The sequence below is a fragment of the Thalassophryne amazonica genome, chromosome 4, assembly GCF_902500255.1.
Source record: "Thalassophryne amazonica chromosome 4, fThaAma1.1, whole genome shotgun sequence".
In the NCBI taxonomy this organism is placed as follows: domain Eukaryota; kingdom Metazoa; phylum Chordata; class Actinopteri; order Batrachoidiformes; family Batrachoididae; genus Thalassophryne; species Thalassophryne amazonica.
In genome coordinates, this window is record NC_047106.1 from 105,972,131 (window position 1) to 105,992,992 (window position 20,862).

The 20,862-nt window shown below is 43.7% G+C and overlaps 1 protein-coding gene across 1 annotated transcript in view; it reads left to right on the forward strand.

Annotated features, from left to right (window-relative positions):
• The window catches only part of wdr95 (WD40 repeat domain 95), a 79,286-nt gene that overhangs the window by 39,389 nt on the left and 19,035 nt on the right, over positions 1 to 20,862 (forward strand). Inside the window, exons 11-21 of the mRNA XM_034168384.1 lie at positions 1,211 to 1,328; positions 7,815 to 7,884; positions 8,223 to 8,463; positions 8,551 to 8,656; positions 10,135 to 10,286; positions 18,564 to 18,670; positions 18,773 to 18,878; positions 18,954 to 19,033; positions 19,136 to 19,190; positions 19,278 to 19,323; positions 20,110 to 20,166. Coding sequence (XP_034024275.1) covers positions 1,211 to 1,328; positions 7,815 to 7,884; positions 8,223 to 8,463; positions 8,551 to 8,656; positions 10,135 to 10,286; positions 18,564 to 18,670; positions 18,773 to 18,878; positions 18,954 to 19,033; positions 19,136 to 19,190; positions 19,278 to 19,323; positions 20,110 to 20,166 — 1,138 coding nt within the window. The remainder of the gene's footprint in view (positions 1 to 1,210; positions 1,329 to 7,814; positions 7,885 to 8,222; positions 8,464 to 8,550; positions 8,657 to 10,134; positions 10,287 to 18,563; positions 18,671 to 18,772; positions 18,879 to 18,953; positions 19,034 to 19,135; positions 19,191 to 19,277; positions 19,324 to 20,109; positions 20,167 to 20,862) is intronic.

Genomic DNA, 20,862 nt, shown 5'->3' on the forward strand with positions numbered 1-20,862 from the left:
TTCACGGATGAATCCCGGTTCACACTGTTCAGGGCAGATGGCAGACAGCGTGTGTGGCGTCGTGTGGGTGAGCGGTTTTCTGATGTCAATGTTGTGGATCGAGTGGCCCATGGTGGCGGTGGGGTTATGGTATGGGCAGGTATCTGTTATGGACGAAGAACACAGGTGCATTTTATTGATGGCATTTTGAATGCACAGAGATACCGTGATGAGATCCTGAGGCCCATTGTTGTGCCATACATCCAAGAACATCACCTCATGTTGCAGCAGGATAATGCACGGCCCCATGTTGCAAGGATCTGTACACAATTCTTGGAAGCTGAAAATGTCCCAGTTCTTGCATGGCCGGCATACTCACCGGACATGTCACCCATTGAGCATGTTTGGGATGCTCTGGACCGGCGTATACGACAGCGTGTACCAGTTCCTGCCAATATCCACCAACTTCGCACAGCCATTGAAGAGGAGTGGACCAACATTCCACAGGCCACAATTGACAACCTGATCAACTCTATGCGAAGGAGATGTGTTGCACTGCATGAGGCAAATGGTGGTCACACCAGATACTGACTGGTATCCCCCCCCCAATAAAACAAATCTGCACCTTTCAGAGTGGCCTTTTATTGTGGACAGTCTAAGGCACACCTGTGCACTAATCATGGTGTCTAATCAGCATCTTGATATGGCACACCTGTGAGGTGGGATGGATTATCTCAGCAAAGGAGAAGTGTTCACTATCACAGATTTAGACTGGTTTGTGAACAATATTTGAGGGAAATGGTGATATTGTGTATGTGGAAAAAGTTTTAGATCTTTGAGTTCATCTCATACAAAATGGGAGCAAAACCAAAAGTGTTGAGTTTATATTTTTGTTGAGTGTACTTAAAGAGACTGAGAATACTGACGCTATGTATTTGTATGCATACTATGAAGTCTTCAGCATTAATGTATACACAACTTAGAGAGTGTGAATCTGCACATCTGCTTCACAGGAGTGATCATGCTGTTAATTTGTCACACGTATGCTTGAACAGCTTGAATGGACTCTGATTTCACTCATATTAGCACTTCAACTGCACAAATGACAATTCCACGTTTCCTTTCTATAGGTTCCCTGCCAGTCAAAGAAATCTGATTTAATGTACGACAAAAGCTTCTAAAAATCAGCAGGTTCAGTCATGTCTGAGCAGTTCACATTCTCTTCCTGTAGATTGTGGAGTAAATTTCCAAAAACTGCGAATGTTCCCAGCATAGCTATTGACCATGCAATACGTACTTCAAATGTGACATTTACCCGATGGAAGGTCCATGAAGATTGGGTAACAGAGGTAACATTTTACTTTTTTCCACTTCTTTTTTCTTTTGGAAGAATGTAATTAATGACAGTTTAGTCACCATTAAAATCAGCATTGTGACATCACATTATGATAAAAATCTTTATCATAAGTAAGAAATGCTAAACTGCTGTACTATAGTGCTGTGAAATAATTTATCCCCCCTTAAATTGTTATATAATTTCCAGAATACTTTGATCTCACAGTGAAACAAATCTCTACATCTTGACATAAATTAAATAAAAAGCCTCTCTCCCATTGGGATAAAACAGCTAAATCATCACTTCGCAGCCAGTTTTCTTTAGACAAGTAATGAGATATATGCAAGAACATCCATCCATCCATCCATTTTCTTCTGTTTCATCCATGGTCGGGTCGCGGGGGCAAAAGCAAAGCCGCTCACACCTCCCGATCCACACACACCTCCCCCAGCTCCTCCGGGGGATCCCCGAGGCGTTCCCAAGCAAGCTGAGAGATGTAGTCCCTCCAGCGTATCCTGGGTCTTGCCTGGGGCCTCCTCCCGATGGGACGTGCCTGGAACACCTCTCCAGCGAGACGTCCAAGGGGCATCCGGAAAAGATGCCAGAGCCACCTCAGCTGGCTCCTTTCGATGTGTAGGAGCAGCGGCTCGACTCCGAGCTCCTCCCGAGTGACCGAGCTCCTCACCCTATCTCTAAGGGAGCGCCCAGCCACCCTGCAGAGGAAACTCATCTTGGCCGCTTGTACTCGCGATCTTGTTCTTTCAGTCATGAGCCAAATCTCATGACCATAGGTGAGGGTCGGAACGTAGATCGATCAGTAAATCAAGAGCTTTGCCCCCCTGCTCAGCTCTCGCTTCACCACGCCGGTCCGGTACAGTGACCGCATCACTGCAGACGCTGCACTGATCCGTCTGTCGATCTCACGCTCCATCCCTCCCTCACTTGTGAACATGACCCCGAGATACTTAAACTCCTCCACTTGAGGCAAGGACACTCCACTGGCCTGAAGAGGGCAAGGCACCTTTTTCCAGTTGAGAACCATGGCCTCGGATTTGGAGGTGCTGATTTTCATCCCAGATGCTTCACACTCAGCTGCAGTGTGAAGTGTATTTAAGAACATTTCCAGGTTAATGAATATGTCTTGGACTTTATTTACACTGAAAAAAAAATATAAATGCAACAATTTTGTTTTGCTCCCATTTTTCATGAGCTGAACTCAAATCCATCCCACCTCACAGGTGTGGCATATCAAGATGCTGATTAGACAGCATGATTATTGCACAGGTGTGCCTAAGGCTGGACACAATAACAGGCCACTCTGAAATGTGCAGTTTTGCTTTATTTTGTGTGTGTGTGTGTGTGTGTGTGTGTGTGTGTGTGTGTGTGTGTGTGTGTGTGTGTGTGTGTGTGTGTGTGTGTGTGTGCGTGTGTGTGTGTGTGTGTGCGTGTGTGTGTGTGTGTGCGCGCGTGTGTGTGTGTGTGTGTGCACTGAAAAAAGTGAAACACAGTGCACTTCATTCAAAGTACTTATTTAAATCTCACAAATATACATTGTGAGAAACTAAAAAAAATAGCTGTAACAAATTACATCAATTTTTTTAAGTTGATCCAAAGTAGCATTTTTTTCAGTGTGTGTGTGTGTGTGTGTGTGTGTGTGTGTGTGTGTGTGTGTGTGTGTGTGTGTGTGTGTGTGTGTGTGTGTGTGTGTGTGTGTGTGTGTTGGGGGAGTAGAAATACCTGTCAGTATCTGATGTAACTGCCATTTGCCTCACGCAGTGCAACAGGTTGTTGATTGTAGCCTGTGGAATGTTGGTCCACACCTCTTCAATGGCTGTGCAAAGTTGCTGGATATTGGCAGGAACTGGAGCATGCTGTCATTTATGCGCCAATCCAGAGCGTCCCAAATATGGGTGATATGTCCGGTGAGTGTGCTGGCCATGCAAGAAGTGGGATGTTTTCAGCTTCCAGGAATTGTGTACAGATCCTTGCAACATCAATCAATCAATCAATTTTTTTTATATAGCGCCAAATCACAACAAACAGTTGCCCAAAGGCGCTTATATTGTAAGGCAAGGCCATACAATAATTATGTAAAACCCCAACGGTCAAAACGACCCCCTGTGAGCAAGCACTTGGCTACAGCGGGAAGGAAAAACTCCCTTTTAACAGGAAGAAACCTCCAGCAGAACCAGGCTCAGGGAGGGGCAGTCTTCTGCTGGCACGGGTTGGGGCTGAGGAAGAGAACCAGGAAAAAGACATGCTGTGGAGGGGAGCAGAGATCGATCACTAATGATTAAATGCAGAGTGGTGCATACAGAGCAAAAAGAGAAAGAAACAGTGCACCATGGGAACCCCCCAGCAGTCTACGTCTATAGCAGCATAACTAAGGGATGGTTCAGGGTCACCTGATCCAGCCCTAACTATAAGCTTTAGCAAAAAGGAGAGTTTTAAGCCTAATCTTAAAAGTAGAGAGGGTGTCTGTCTCCCTGATCTGAATTGGGAGCTGGTTCCACAGGAGAGGAGCCTGAAAGCTGAAGGCTCTGCCTCCCATTCTACTCTTACAAACCCTAGGAACTACAAGTAAGCCCGCAGTCTGAGAGCGAAGCGCTCTATTGGGGTGATATGGTACTACGAGGTCCCTAAGATAAGATGGGACCTGATTATTCAAAACCTTATAAGTAAGAAGAAGAATTTTAAATTCTATTCTAGAATTAACAGGAAGCCAATGAAGAGAGGCCAATATGGGTGAGATATGCTCTCTCCTTCTAGTCCCCGTCAGTACTCTAGCTGCAGCATTTTGAATTAACTGAAGGCTTTTTAGGGAACTTTTAGGACAACCTGATAATAATGAATTACAATAGTCCAGCCTAGAGGAAATAAATGCATGAATTAGTTTTTCAGCATCACTCTGAGACAAGACCTTTCTAATTTTAGAGATATTGCGTAAATGCAAAAAAGCAGTCCTACATATTTGTTTAATATGCGCTTTGAATGACATATCCTGATCAAAAATGACTCCAAGATTTCTCACAGTATTACTAGAGGTCAGGGTAATGCCATCCAGAGTAAGGATCTGGTTAGACACCATGTTTCTAAGATTTGTGGGGCCAAGTACAATAACTTCAGTTTTATCTGAGTTTAAAAGCAGGAAATTAGAGGTCATCCATGTCTTTATGTCTGTAAGACAATCCTGCAGTTTAGCTAATTGGTGTGTGTCCTCTGGCTTCATGGATAGATAAAGCTGGGTATCATCTGCGTAACAATGAAAATTTAAGCAATACCGTCTAATAATACTGCCTAAGGGAAGCATGTATAAAGTGAATAAAATTGGTCCTAGCACAGAACCTTGTGGAACTCCATAATTAACTTTAGTCTGTGAAGAAGATTCCCCATTTACATGAACAAATTGTAATCTATTAGACAAATATGATTCAACCCACCGCAGCGCAGTGCCTTGGGGCCATGCATTATCATGCTGCAACATGAGGTGATGGTCATGGGTGAATGGCACAACAGTGGGCCTCAGAACTTCATCACGGTATCTGTGCATTCAAAATGCCATCAAAAAAATGCACCTGTGTTCATTGTCCATAACATATGCCTGTCCATACCATAACCTTACCACCACCATGGACTACTCGATCCACAACATTGACATCAGCAAACCGCTCACCCACACAACGCCACACACGCTGTCTGCCACCTGCTCTTAACAGTGGGATTCATCCCTGAAGAGAACACCTCTACAATGTGTCAGACGTGATCGAATGTGACTCAAATCAGTTACAACGGCGAACTGCAGCCAGGTTGAGAACCCAATGAGGACAACGACCATGCAGATGAGCTTCCCTGAGACAGTTTCTGACAGTTTGTACCAGAGATGGGACAAAATCACCATCAAGTCACTCCCAAGTCATGAATCAGCAAGTCCCAAGTCAAGTTTTAAGTCATAATAACCACCAGTTGTTTGCAAGCTGACTTGAGACTTGACTTGGGACTTGCAGAATGATGACTTTAGAATGACTTGACAGTGACTTCGTCCCACGTCTGGTTTGTACAGAAATTCTTTGGTTCTGCAGACCAATTGTTGCAGCAGCTGTCCGGGTGGCTGGTCTCAGACAATCTTGTAAGTGAACATGCTGGATGTAGACGTCCTGGACTGGTGTGGTAACACGTGGTCTGTGATTGTGAGGCCAGTTGGATGTACTGCCAAATCTCTGACCCACCTTATGGTAGAGAAATGAACATTCAATTCACAGTCAACAGCTCTGGTGAATATTCCTGCAGTCAGCATGCCAGTTGCACACTTCCTCAAAACTTGTGACATCTGTGGCATTGTACTCTGTGATAACACTGAACATTTTAGAGTGGCCTTTTATTGTGGCCAGCCTAAGGCACACCTGTGCAATAATCATGCTGTCTAATCAACATCTTGATATGCCACACCTGTGAGGTGGGATGGATTACCTTGGCAAAGGAGAAGTGCTCACCAACACAGATTTAGACAGATGTGTTAACAATATTTGAGAGAAATAGGTCTTTTTTGTATGGCAAAGGTTATTCGCCCAACTGTTGGGCAGATAAGTCATACACTGAACATTACACGCCCAATCCTTGGGCAGATAAATATAATGTCTTACCTTATTTGCCCACCCGTGATCGTGTATTTGACATATTTTGTGCATGTAAACTGCATTTTTTTTACACCACTTTTTTAAGGGTCTATTGCAGCATGAAAAGCGGCGTATGTTTGACACATTTAATGGTACTGTCCTTAATTATTGCGAAAACGCACACTGCAATGGATGAAAGCAGACAAACTTCAAAAAGCATTTTGAATAGAAGCCTGTTAATGATGACGAATCAGTTTCATGAACAAAATGCTGCTTGTTGCCTGTAAGATGGTGTTAGTTTGACACAGTTCCCTGCATGTGATGAGCCAAACAGAACTGCTTTAGATCACAGCCCCTGCGAACCCTCCCACAGCCAGTGAGAAAATATCCGCCCTTTTCCCCCCACGTTGAAACCGGAAGTGAATTTGCAAGCGCACTCATTGGTCGGTTGTGGTTGGGCGTATATGCTTGTGTATTTACTTGACTGAACCAACGGTTGGGCATATAGCCACTCCGTTTTTGTATATACAGAAAATGATTTAGATCTTTGCGTTCAGCTCATGAAAAATGGGAGCAAAAACAAAAGTGTTGCATTTATATTTTTGTTCAGTGTAGATCAATCATTAAACATTATGGTGCGTATCTGTCCAGGGTAGGCATTTCACACAAAAAATGAGTGACCTTGCAAGAGGGAAGCCATCAAGACACTTATGACAACCCTGAAGGAATTATAGGCTTCTGTGGCTGTAATTGGACAAAATGTCCATAGTGCAACAATAGTTACACGCCATTGTGGAGGTGAGTAGCAGAAGGATCATACTATAATTTGAGAAATGTTTGGCTGTTTGTTCCACTACTTTTCCAAGGTCTTTGACCCGATTTCCACAAACCCTGTTATGTGGATGAAGGTTAATGCAGGAATTGCCTTTACAGTGTTAATTTTGACAAAGGTAAATGTCACCGGTGTCAAAATTCACAATTTTAATTTTCCCTACAATTTGCTCTCAATTTACTAGGTGGTTTATGCTCCTATTCTCACCTATGGCCATGAAATTTGGTTAATGACTGAAAGAATAGGGTTTCGGATACAAGCAGCACAAATGAGGTTTCTTCATCGAGTATCTGGACTTACATTCCTGGACAGGGTGAGAAGCTCAACTGTCCGGGAGGAACTGCTGCATCTTTGAATCAAAAGGAGCCAGCTGAGGTGATTTGGACATCCGGTAAGGATGTCCCCTGGTCGTCTCTCTAGGTACAGCAGGTATTCCAGGCACATCCAACTGGGAGACGGCCCCAGGGAAGACCCAGGACATGCTGGAGGGATTATATTTCCCATCTGGCTTGGGAACACTTCAAGATCCCCCAGGAAGAATTATAGGAGTTGGCCGAGGATAGGGAAGGGTGAGATGAGTTACTTGGTCTGCTGCTGCCGTGACCTGGACCAAGAAAATTAATGAAAAATTAATAAAGTACAGTTTGCATCACACATGGCTAACATTTGGAGGAGAGTTCTCTAATTGCCCAGGTGAGGTCAAATTTGCCATAGGTCAATCCTTGGGGTTAAGGTCAGGTCTTTGTTTGTCTGTCTGCTTATTGGCCAACTCCTTCTAGGTGCTTTTCCTGATTTTCACCAAACCTGTTATATATAACAGGTTTAACTTTCACTGTTATATTTAACAGTGAAAGGCAAGCATGAAATTTACTTGTATGAAGAAAAGTGGCCATATAAATGATGATTTAGTTGTTTAATATCAAGGGTGCACATACTTTGTTTTGGTCACCATTGTTTTGGCAAACATACCTGTTTTTTGTTTAATATTTCCCATTATAACAAAATTAAAAAAAACTTTTCACGGCACTGTATCTCTCTTTATCTCTGAATCCAGGCCAAATATTTTAAAAGTTTCAAGGCTGTTGTCTCAACTTCGAACGAAGAAGCATCTTCTCTTGTTATCGGTAATTTTTCCCCCAATTGCTTCATTCTGATCACGTTATTTCTTGTATGTGTATGTATGGATATCTTCCCAAGAAATTCTGCATTTATGAGGATGCTACCAAATGGTTTTACTGTATATTGTGCAGCCTGGTCAGTGTGTTGGGAGGAATGACTCACAATGACCTCATCCTTCACAAATACAGCCAGTACTGTGTGCGTACATGTGTGTGTACATGTGTGCATACATTTTGGCCATGTCCACGAGCTACCACAGCATATTACTTGTTGCAAAAAAAAGTGTTTTGTTCGATTCTCATATACAAAACCCAAACAACTTTTTTACTTGTTCTTCCTCCAGGCTGTGCCCTGCCTTCCATAAATGCTGAGGATGAAATAAAGGAGATCAGAGAGGCCTGTTATAAAGGAAAACTGAAGAAGATGCAGCTGAACTGGACTCCACAACTCCGGGCAGCCTGTGACCACACGGTGTTTGCCATCCACAAAGGTGTGAAGACCTTTGACCTGTGTCAGAACCAAAGCTTGCTAATTACTGGTGGGATGGACCGACTCATTCGTCTGTGGAACCCGTATTTTTCAGGGTGAGGAGCCGTTTCTAGCTTCTCTGACCAATAAACCATCATAAGGGAAGACAATCAGCTCTTCTTGATACTGTTTTTCTATTCTAGAAAGCCAACCGGGATTTTGAAAGGCCACTCTGCTCCAATTTTATATGTGCACATCTCCTCTGAGGACCATCAAATCTTCTCGGTGTCCTCAGATGGCACTGTTAAAGTGAGCCATAGTTACTGTTGTTACAGTGCATCTGGAAAGTATTCACAGTCCTTCACCTTTTCCACATTTTGTTATATTCCAGCGTTATTCCAAAATGGATAAAATTAATATTTTCCTCAAAAATCCACACACAACACCCCATAATGACAAAGTGAAATGAGTTTTTTTTTTTTTTTTGCTTGTTTTAGATTTTTGCAAATTTATTAAAAATAAAAAACTAAGAAATTCACATGTACGTAAGTATTCACAGCCTTTGCCATGAAGCTCAAAATTAACCTCAGGTGCATCCTGGTTCCACTGGTCATCCTTGAGATGTTTCTACAGCTTAATTGGATCTGGGCTAAATTCAGTCAGTTGGACATGATTTGGAAAGGCACACACCTGTCTACATATAAGGTCCCACAGTTGACAGTGCATGTCGGAGCACAAACCAAACATGAAGTCAAAGGAATTGTCTGCAGACCTCCGAGACAGGATTGTCTGGAGGCACAAATCTGGGGAAGGATAAATAAACAGTTCTGCTGCTCAAAGGTCCCAATGAGCACAGTGGCCTCCATCATTCATGAATGGAAGAAGTTCAGATCCACCAGGACTCTTCCTAGAGCTGGCCCCCAGTCTAAACTGAGCTATCGGGGGAGAAGGACATTAGTCAGGGAGGTGACCAAGAACCTGATAGTCACTGTCAGAGCTCCAGCATTCCTCTGTGGAGAGAGGAGAACCTTCCAGAAGGACAAACATCTATGCAGCAATCCACCAATCAGGCCTGTATGGTAGAGTGGCCAGACAGAAGCCACTCTTTAGTAAAAGCCACATGGCAGCCCACCTGGAGTTTGCCAAAAGGCACCTGAAGGATTCTCAGACCATGAGAAACAAAATTCTCTCATCTGAAGAGACAAAGAATGAACTCTTTGGTGTGAATCCCAGGCATCATGTTTGGGGGAAACCATCCCTACAATGAAGCATGGTGGTGGCAGCATCATGCTGTGGGGATGTTTTTCAGCAGCAGGAACTGGGAGATTAGTCAGGATTGAGGAAAAGATGAATGCAGCAATGTACAGAGACATCCTGGATGAAAACCTGCTCCAGAGCGCTCTTCACCTCAGACTGGGGCAACAGTTCATCTTTCAGCAGGACATTGACCCTAAACACCCAGCCAAGATATCAAAGGAGTGGCTTCAGGACAACTCTTAGTTTTTTATTTGCAATAAATTTGCAAAAGTAAAAAAAAAAAAAAAAAAGTTGAATTTTGAGGGGAAAAAAATGAATTTACTCCACTTTGGAATAAGGCTGTAACATAACAAAATGTGGAAAAAGTAAAGGGCTGTGAATACTTTTCAGATGCACTGTATGTTCCATCACATTTTGCTGTGAACCAAGATGAAATCTCAAGTCACTCATAACTCAGTAGCTGCAGAGGTGACTTTATCTGTCCTTTTTTGTTTGATTGTTTGTTTGTTTTGTTTTCTTTTTTTTTTCAGATTTGGGATGTTCAAGATCAGTATTGCCTGTTTACAGCAGAGCCCAAAGCCAGTGGGATTCACAGGGAGCTATCTGCATGTTTCTATTGTCCTGCTGTGAAATCTCTTTACATTGCAGCAGAATCTATGGTTGTCCTGTCCCCTGAAATGAGGTTGGTTGTGCTTTAGTCACCCTAGAATCCAATATGATCTCAGGAGTATCAGTCGAACAGCCAGTGACAGTATTACTAGTTTAGTCTGCCTTTAACAGTGAACTATACTTGGAATTCCATGCTAAACTTCCTTAAAGCTCAGCAATTGTGTTTATATGCATGTTTAAAGTACTATGCTATGAGCAGAGTGTAGGCATGAAACAGTTATTTTTGGAAGGCTGTGACAAACAACACTATGTAAACATTTTAGACATATTTACCATGCCTGAAATGTGTAGCATCATGCACGTAAATGGTAAATAAATGCTAAATGGACTGCAGTTATAAAGTGATTTTCCATCTGTATGAGAAGCTCAAAGCGCTTTACATATCAAAGGCTCACATTCACCCCAGTGTGAGGCTGCTGCCATGTACGGCGACCATCACCTCCCCTAAAATACAAAAATGTATGTAAAAAAACAATTATGTAAAAATATTTCTGTCAGCTTTCAAACAGTCAAGTTTATGAACATTAAAATATCTGAACTCATTAGGGGAGGTGATGATCTAGTGGTTAAAGCGTTGGTTTTGAGACCAGAGGGTCCTTGGTTCAAATCCCAGCCTGACCGGAAAATCACTAAGGGCCCTTGGGCAAGGTCCTTAATCCCCTAGTTGCTCCCGGTGTGTAGTGAGCGCCTTGTATGGCAGCAGCCTGACATTGGGGTGAATGTGAGGCGTTATTTGTAAAGCGCTTTGAGCGTCTGATGCAGATAGAAAAACGCTATATAAATGCAGTCAATTTACCATTTTACCATTACCATGAAATTAGCCATTTTCTAGCCTAAAATCAAATTGCTTCTTTCCATCCAGTGTACCTACCGCGTTTGATCTAATGCAGATTTGGCATCCTGAAAATGCCTTGCTAACACTCACAAAGATTAGGGCAGTCACAAGAGCATACGCCTCCAGCAGCACCATCAAAACTGTGTGAGTCCAATTTTGACCTTTAAAAATGCATAATACATAAAGTACATAAAGTACATAAATACATAAAGTAAGTTAGTAAGTAAAGCTTTTTTGAAGAGAACCTTTCGAGATAAAAATCACAAAATACTTTACAGTGAAAAAATAAAAGAAACACAGAAATTAAAAGCATAAATAGAGTAAAATTAGTTAAAAGTAAGCCTGTACAAGTAAGTCTTGAGCTTCTCTTTAAAAGTTCCAACAGAGTCCACAGAACATTGATGCAGTGGCAGTGCATTCCAGTTTTGGAGCCACAAGCTCAAATACATAGTATCCTTTGGTCTTCAGCCTTCACCTAGGTACAACCAACAGGTTCTGCTGTGAGGACCTTGGAGACCTGCTTGTTACATAAAGCCCTGGTCCCACCAAATAATGAAGGATGAATAATGAGCCACGTAGTATGTTTTTTTTTTTTTTTTGGTATGAGTCCAGTTATTCAACAATCGTGGGAGAATAGTGGCTCTGAGAGGCTCTTAGAGGCAGTATATTCGGCTAAAGCCCCCTTTCACATTGGCGTACTCATAGAGCTGCTTATTATGGCGTATCGTCTATGCCGAGTTGAGCAGCTCTCTGTCCACTTTTAGCAGCTCTATGTCGATTTTTTTCTCCCTACACAGCAGTATGTTGAGGGCTACGCGAGTAGGATGGAAGAAATTAAACATGTTTAATTTTCATTGCCGTAGAGCACTGGACACAGTTTTACGAGGGTGACTCGTAAGGGTGACTATGATGCAGTTGTCGAATTGAACAAATTCAGGGTTATTTTTCTACATAGTCTCCCTGTAACTACACACACTTCTTCCAGCGGTGCATGAGTGCTTCGATTCCCTTGGCATAGAAGCTTTCATCTTGAGAGTCAAAATAGTCCTCAACGGCAGCCATCACCTCATCATTGCTCCGATAGTGCTTCCCAGCCAAGTTTTTTTTTCAGGTTTGGGAACAGATGAAAGTCCAAGGGTGCCAAGTCAGGGGAGTATGGTGGGTGATCTACCAGTTCGAATCCACACTCGTGGATAGTGGCCATGGCCACTGTTGACTTGTGAGCTGGGGCATTGTCTTGATAGAACAGCACCCCTTTCGTCAGCTTTCCTGGTCGCTTCTTTTTGATAGCCTCGCATAACTGTCTCAGTAGGTTAGAATAGTACTGTCCATTTTGTTGTATGGCTGGGGGGGCCTGGCTGCCTTTTTGTTTCTGTCTTTTGTTTTTTCTTCCAGGTGGCTTGCATTTGGGACTGAGTGGCTGTGTAGCTGAGTTTATCAGGACCTCACCCTGATCACCTGAGGCTGATCACCTGCGGCTCGTCAGGACTCACAGCTGTGGTGCATCTACATGGATTGGAACATGGTGGCATTTAAGACTGGAGTACACAGTGTGTATTTGCCAGAGACTCGACCTTGTGACCAGACGGGTGAGATCGTCGTCTCGGGAGCCATCTCATCATCAGTGGATGCAGAGAACGTCCAGGTTTGATGCATGGTCTGTGAAAGAGGAGAGGGTGAGGTCTCACGCTCGTCAGCACACTTCCTGAGGTACGTTAGATTTTGTGACTAACATTTATACAGTCAGTAAATGTGGTGTCCCTCACACCTTATTATATTGAGCTGTATGTTGGTCGTTTAAATCAGCTTCCACTGCAGTGGAGTTTTGTGAACTGGATGTTCCATGCCTGCAGGGTGGGAAGCTGATTAGTAATTAAGCCAGGAAGTGTTTGCTGTTTGTGGACCTTTGAGCGTTCTCTCTGTGTGTTGAGTGTGGACTCACATAATGATTCCTTCTTTCACAGACTCGGTTTGTCGCGGCCACCTGGAGGTTGTCGGCGGGGTCCTTGGGTCCGAACCAGTTCTGGCTCCGGACCGTTAGCGCTGCTGGGAGCGCACCGCAATCCACCACGCCAGACCGCGCACTTTTATATTTTTCACAGCACTGTTATGTTCATTAAACTCTGTTATCCTTTGTACCGTGCTCTGCTTATTTTATACTGGGTCCTTCAAACGCTGGTCGGTTCTCCGGGCTGCGTCCGACACATAACACATTTATGGTTTGTCCCTTTTCAAGATAGTCCACGAACACAATGCCTTTGGCATCCCAGAAAACTGAAACCATGACCTTCGCCGCAGACGAAACGACCTTGGCCTTCTTTGGAGGTGGTGACCTTGGGTGTTTCCACTGCATTGATTGTTTTTTTTTGTCTCTGGTTCAAAGTGGTGAACCCAACACTCATCCTGGGTAAGAAAATGTTCCATGTAATTTGGCTGGATCCTCTTCAAATTGTGCCACGTTTGCCCTCGACATGACTAGCCTGGTGCGTTTCTGATCAGGCGTCAGAAGACGTGACATCCACCAAGCTGACACCTTTGACATTCCAAGTTCTTCATGCAGAATGTGTTCAATTCTCTCACGGGATATTCCCACAGCATCTGCTAGCTGATTAATTGTCGATCGTCTGTCGTCCATCACCATTTCATGAACAAAGTCAATGTTTTTCTGGGTTGTGGCTGTTGCAGGCCGCCCAGACCTTGGGTCATCTTCAAGGCTCTCTCTGCCCCTCTTAAATTCAGCTGCCCACTTCTGCACTGTAGATATGGAGGGAGCTTCATCCCCTAATGTAGCAACCATATCCGCATGAATGTCCTTGGGCTTTAACCCCTTCTTATGCAGGTACTTAATCACACCGCAATGCCAGATTTTGTCCATTTTTGCCATTTCCCTCTACCACGAACTTTCAAACTTGGCTATGAACCACAAACTACCTCACAACCTGGAAGAAAAAAACACAGTTAGTCATCAGAAGAGTTGAACTTAAAATAAAAGCCGCATCGCTGCATGTTCTCTGTTCTCAACTGCGAACGCACTTCCACAGATGCAGAAAATAGCAGCTTTGGCTACATATGTGGCAGTAATGAAACTGTAAAAACCTCATCCCACAGTCCACTGTTTTCCAAGTGCAGTGATGTGTTCTGCACAGCCAGCAGGAGTGAACTGGGTTTAAATAGCGGCTACACGCGACTGTGTGCACACACTAAAAAGCGAACACACGCAGCTGCAAGCAGATCGACAAACAAGGAAAAAGGCTGAGTATGCGCACATTTCAGGCGTATTTAAATGAAACACAACGCTTCAATGCAATTCCTTCTTTATAAGTAGCTGTAAAAGTATGTTTATGACAGATTTAAGATCTTGTTATAATGGATCAGATGAGGTGCACTCTGTGCGTGCTGACGCAATGACTCACACTCAAGACAAGCATTTACGCATAACACGACCTCGCAAAAGAGGGATTTTGCAGACATTAACGGATGACCACAAAATTAACAGTTGGATCATGGTGTCAAAATGACTGTAAGCTGTGGAAGAAATAAAGTCAGTGAGAAGAAACACAGAGGCGACTGCCCTGGAACCCGTAGTTCCATTCTAGCTGGTCTATGGATGTGTTTTTTGTTGTGTCTTTTCTTTTTTGGGGGGAAGTGATCCACTGCGGGCACCTCATTGTGGTGTCTTTAGTTGGGGGGGGGGGGGGGGGGGGGGGGGTGTCACCGAGAGCTGGGTGAACTGCTGCATTTAATGACTCTGCTGGAACACAGGTGAGCAGCAGCCTGGCGCACGGATGCACACACCGGCCGGACTGTGCAGGAGCGTCTTTTTTGGACTGCAATTAAAAAATGTGACAACATCTTGAATGGATGCTGTGAATTGAAAACCCACACTTTAATGGGACCAAGTGTGGGAGGGCTGGAGGTTTAGACCAAACCCATGCCTAAATGTGCACCAACGTTGCGTTACATGGCGCTACATGGATCATATGTGGCTTGATGTTGATCATATGCAGCGACACAAGCCATTTGAAGCTGGACGGGGCTCAAATGACAGGTCAGTCATGGCTCACTAGAGGCTGATACCTGGCACATGAGGTACAGAGAGGCACATAGAGGCGCCTTTGTAGCGGATACATAATAAAAATGTGGATCATTCTTCAAATAATCACTGACACACCCATGCGTGGCTCATTATTCATGGCTTATTATTCGGTGGGAACGAGACTTAAGGGTGCAAAAGTTCACTGATGTAGAGTGGCATTTGACCGTGGAGACCTCTAAAAGTCGTCACCAATATTTTGAATTGCATCTTGAACTGAATGGGGAGCCAGTGCAAAGAAAACAGAATGGGTGTTACGCAAGACCTTTTAGATGACCTTGTAAGAATCCTTGCAGCCACTGCAGCAAGGGAACAGCGTGGATGTGATGAAATAAAAGCATGGGTGATTATGTGAGGTGGAGATGGTTTTGTGCTGTTGAAACCCCAGTCAGGTTCAGCCAAAACTATGAAAATACCTTGAAAGGATTGAAATGGAAAGTGCTCTGAGGGACGGCTACAACATCACAGTCTGGGAGGAGCTGATCAACCTGCACGGTGAGGACATAGAGGGGTTGGCACACTGTCTAACGGATTGTCTTAACTTAGGTGCAGACGTGGTCTGCCCAACCAAGACCATCCGCTGCTACCCTAACATAACATGGGAAGTCAAAACTGTCCTCAACAGGAAGAAAGCCGATTTCAGGAGCAGACACATGGAGGTGATGAAGGCAGCACATCGGGAGGTGAAACAATGCTTGAGGGAAGCAAAAGACAGCTATAGGAGGAATGTCGAGCAGAAGCTGAAACAAAACAAAATGGAGGTCTTGGAAGGTGTCAAAACCATCACAGGTCATAACACAAAGACCAGAGACACAGGGGGGACAATGGAGAGGGCGGATGAACTTAACAGCTTCTTTAACCAGTTCAACCAGTCCATGCCCCCTACCCTCTTCCTCAATGCAGACATCTCTTCTTCTTCCCTCAGTAGACCTCCCCCCAGATATCACAGCAGCAACCCCATCCTCTTCCTCCTCCACCTCAACACAGCCTCCTCCATACATCACTGTGGACCAGGTCAGAGGACAACTGAGGAAGCTTCATCCCAGGAAAGCTGCAGGCTCAGACAAGGTGTGTCCCCAACTATTGAAGACCTGTGCGGCTGAACTGGGAGAACCACTACAACATATCTTCAACCTTAGCCTGCAGCTAGGGAGAGTACCCACCCTCTGGAAGACTTCATGCATCGTTCCAGTTCCAAAGAAGAACTGCCCCAGTGCATTGAATGACTTCTGACCAGTGGCACTCACTTCACACCTGATGAAGATGTTGGAGCGGCTCTTCCTTGACTTCCTCAAACCCCAAGTGCAACACGCCCAGGACTGTCTGCAGTCTGCATACTGGGCAGGTGTTGGTGTGGAGGATGTCATCCTCTACCCGCAACACCGAGTACACTCGCACCTGGAAAAGGAAACGGCACAGTGAGGATTCTCTTCCTTGACTTCTCGAGTGCCTTCAACACCATCCAGCCCCTTGTGCTTCAGAGCAAACTGAGCAGGATGCGAGTGGACCCCTGTCTGGTCACTTGGATCTCCAGCTACCTCACTGACAGGCCACGGTATATCAGGCTGAGGGACACCACATCTGACACTGTGATCAGCAGCACCGGAGCACCCCAGGGCATGGGGCTGGCCCCTCTTCTCTTCACCATGTACACCTCTGACGTCTGCTACAACTCTGAGCTGTGTCACATCCAAAAGTTTGCAGATGACACAGCCAATGTTAGATGACAGAGATATTGACAGTGACAGAGAGGAGGAGAACAGGAGAGTAGTGAAGGATTTTCTGTCTGGTTCCACACAAACCATCTATAGCTCAAACTGAACTGGAAAATCCACACCAACCACCTGTACAGGAAGGGAGAGAGCAGGCTGTACTTTCTCAGGAGGTTATGGTCATTTAACATCTGCAAGAAACTCCTGTAGATGTTCTACCAGTCCATAGTAGCAACCATCCTCTTTTACACCATGGTGTGCTGGGGGGTGCATATCCAAGAAGGACACATCCAGGCTGGCCAAACTGATCAGGCAGGCTGGCTCCATGGTTGGCATGAAGCTGGACTCTTTGGTGACGGTGGCAGAGAAGAGAACACTGAACAAACTGCTGGACATTATGGATGATGCCAGTCACCCTCTGCACACTGTCATCAGCAACCAGAGGAGCCTCTTCAGTCACAGACTGCTCCTTCGTAAGTGCAGGACCAACAGACTGAAAATCTCCTTTGTCCATCAGGCCATGAGACTGTACAACTCCTCACCCAGGGGGAGAAGGAATAACAGGAAGACAGAGGACGGGAATGAGACAAACAGTTGTAGCCAGTAAAGCAGTCGTGATCAGTATGTCTGGTATTTATATTTTATCTGCATATTGGGGTTTTTTTTTTAACTTTCATTTTTGATGCTTTGTGTGCTTCTTTCAATGCGGCTGGAACCTCAATTTCCCTGAGGGAGTCTTCCCAAGGGATTAATAAAATTCTGTTGAATCTAATCTAATCTAATCATGTATCCTCTGCCAGTTCACAGGAATATTCTAAGGCACACTGACAGAGCCCCAGAGTTGCCATCGAGAGAGTGAGAGAGAGAGAGAAAAACCAAAAACAAATAATATATGTTGGTTTCAGTTTGGTTTCATGGTCGTATGAAGTGGTAATATGCATCCCTATGTGTAAATGTGTTATGAACCTGCCATGTAAGTCTTTTGCCCATTCCATTATATGAATAAAAGACAGTCTAAGCTGGACTTTACATCAGGCTTTTGTTAGTCTATGTCACAAACACCTTTAGGTGCCAGAAGAAACCAACACATTGTAAGCGTGCTTCACCACACCCCATTTTTAGACCAACAAAGCACAAGTGGGTCGCATTATTTACAGCACATTGGCATTAGGCCTGAAAATCATAACTGCATCAGGTGGAACGAGCAATAACACTTTTGTTGCACTGTGTGCTTCTTTGCAAAGATGACATAGCCCTTACACTTATAGGAGGTGCTGTGAATATGGTAATATTCTCACCTATACTCTGTCATTCTAAGAGGATTGGACTCACAGATAAGTGTAGCCCAGGGTCCCATAGTCACTTTAATCCAGCACGGTCACAAAAGTCTAAAATGAGCCATTTCAGACCTAAATTTTGCTTATAGTATGGTAGTTTCTGCAACACTTTGAGGATATTTAACGTCAAACCTCAACACATTTAATAGTAAAAAGGCAGCTAGAAAATGGATTTTGCACAAAAGAAACCACTTTAAATGATTAAACTCCCCAGTTCTAACCAAAACATAATGGCTTTTTTCTTCACCCATGAATGCAGTTCTATTATATTTATCTCCCTGTAATTAAACATATTGTCATTCCCCGTTGCCAGGCCACAGCTTTGCAGCCATCTGACTGTTTCACATAATGAGCCTGTAATGTGCTGCGGCTACAGTGAAGAGTTTTGCCTTGTTGTGAGCTGCGCGGAGGGATCTGTGAGTGAATTTCTATTTTACGACAACACAGACACCCAGATGGCCAACTTTACCTGCGCAATGAAAAATTCATTCCGTCTGTCAAAACTTTATTGCTGGTCTTAAGTGATGAAAGTTTGGGATTTTGACAGTGGGAGTCAGGCTTTTGAGTATGGCGGTGCTCACGACGTGTCTGCTATCACATGCATGACTTTTGACCCCAAAGGGAGGAGGTATTTTTCCATAAAACTGCTAATATTTTCACATTCTTTTCACAAAGTTTTAATGCAATGTTCTGGTTTTTGCAGGCTCATTACTGGGGGGAGAGATGGGTGCCTGAAGATTTGGAACTTCAATAATGGTCAGTGCCTGAAGACATTACAAAGGGGTATGTATGTACAGCATACTTTTATTGCATGTCCAAAAATAAATGTTTTCAACATTATACCTTCAGCTATTGTTATAAAATGACTTGCATATATGCCTGTAGATGGTGAATGTCTGGAGGTGTACGACTGCACGTATCTGACGGCTCACAGCAATAAGTTAGTACTTATGTGCTATTTGCCGAGCGTTGATGCCACGGTCTAAGCTGTAAATTCATGCTCAGTTTTTGCAATCTGTGTTCAAAGCTATGTGATGTCTGTTGGCCGGGGCCGGAAGATTGATATTTACGCAGTGAGTTCAAAAGAAATGACATTCAGAACCATTACTTGTCAGCTGCATTTCATAAATTCACCATCTCCTGTTCCAATTATTGCTTTCCAACCTACTGCACCCAGTTGCATTTGTTCGCATTCTCATTACCATCTGAGCTACCTTGTGCAAAGTGTAAAACTGACAGTTGATGGCGTGCCACATATACTGCAGCCTGTTTAGAATATCATTACAGTGAGGCAACTGGAAAAAAAAAGAAAAAGAAAAAAGATTGTGCCGGTCTCTGATTCATGGTGAATAACATTTCACTCACTCACTCACTCATCTTCATCCGCTTACTACAATTAAGGGCCACGGGGGGCAGCGAATAACATCTCCTACTGTTTAAATCTGTGGTTCCCAACATTTTTTCTTGGAGTTCACCTACTTCTACCTTAAAAAGGCTGAGCTCCCCCAGCTCATAGGCATGAATGCTCCCTCCCCCCTCAAAAGAATAAAGTGATTGATCCCAATTTTATTTTATTTATTTAGTTACATTAATTTTTTTTTGGGGGGGGGGGGAGGGGTGCTTCATCAAAGAAAATTATCTTTTGATTACTTTTAATTGTCACATCATTTTTTTTATTGTGACTTTATTGGGAACCGGGGTGGACATGCTAAGAATTTTCACTGAGCTGCAAAATCTTTGCTGACTCTGTGTGTGTGTGTGTGTGTGTGTGTGTGTGTGTGTGTGTGTGTGTGTGTGTGTGTGTGTGTGTGTGTGTGTGTGTGTGTGTGTGTGTGTGTGTGTGTGTGTGTTTTAATCAGGACATACCTGAGGACCCTCATATCCAGAGGCCCCGGCCTTCATGGCAGGATGATCTGGTGATTAATGAACATGAAATTGTTTTCACGACAAATATCAGATAAGATGTCCAAGCAAGTCAGAGATATGAGGAGTTGAAATGGCTCAGACTGCAAGCTGGCAGGGAAATGTTGGAAAGTCAAAAGGGGAAAAACCCATTTTGACATTTTCTTTCAGGCAGAATAAATTATAGGAGTGACAGCACTGGGTGATTCATGAATGTGAATTAATTAATGTGAATTATTGTGGAATTCACGCATGAACAAAACCATTTGGCAAGTGCATCATGTCATCAAGCTTATTTATGTAATTACTGTCTTATTTTTGTTTTCACATAGAAATAAATTACTTTTTTAATGGGCATTAATGAAAACAAGTAGTAGTGCTTTTGGTGGCCACCAGATCCAGACTTTGGAAATTAAACAAACTGAAAAAAAAAAAAAAAAAAAAAAAACTCATTTCAAGCAGTATGTCACTTCAAACTCACACACACTGTAGATTGAGAGAGACAGAGAGAGAGACAGAGACAGAGAGCGAGACAGAGACAGAGAGAGAGAGAGAGACAGAGAAAGAAAGAAGTGTCTGCTGTTGCTGTTCATACAGAATCATTCTCACGGGGTTGTGTGGACTTGTGAAGGTGTTATTTGAGAATTACAATATAGTCTGTCTCTCTCTCTGTCTGTCTCTGTCTCTCTCTCTCTTTCTCTCTCTGTCTC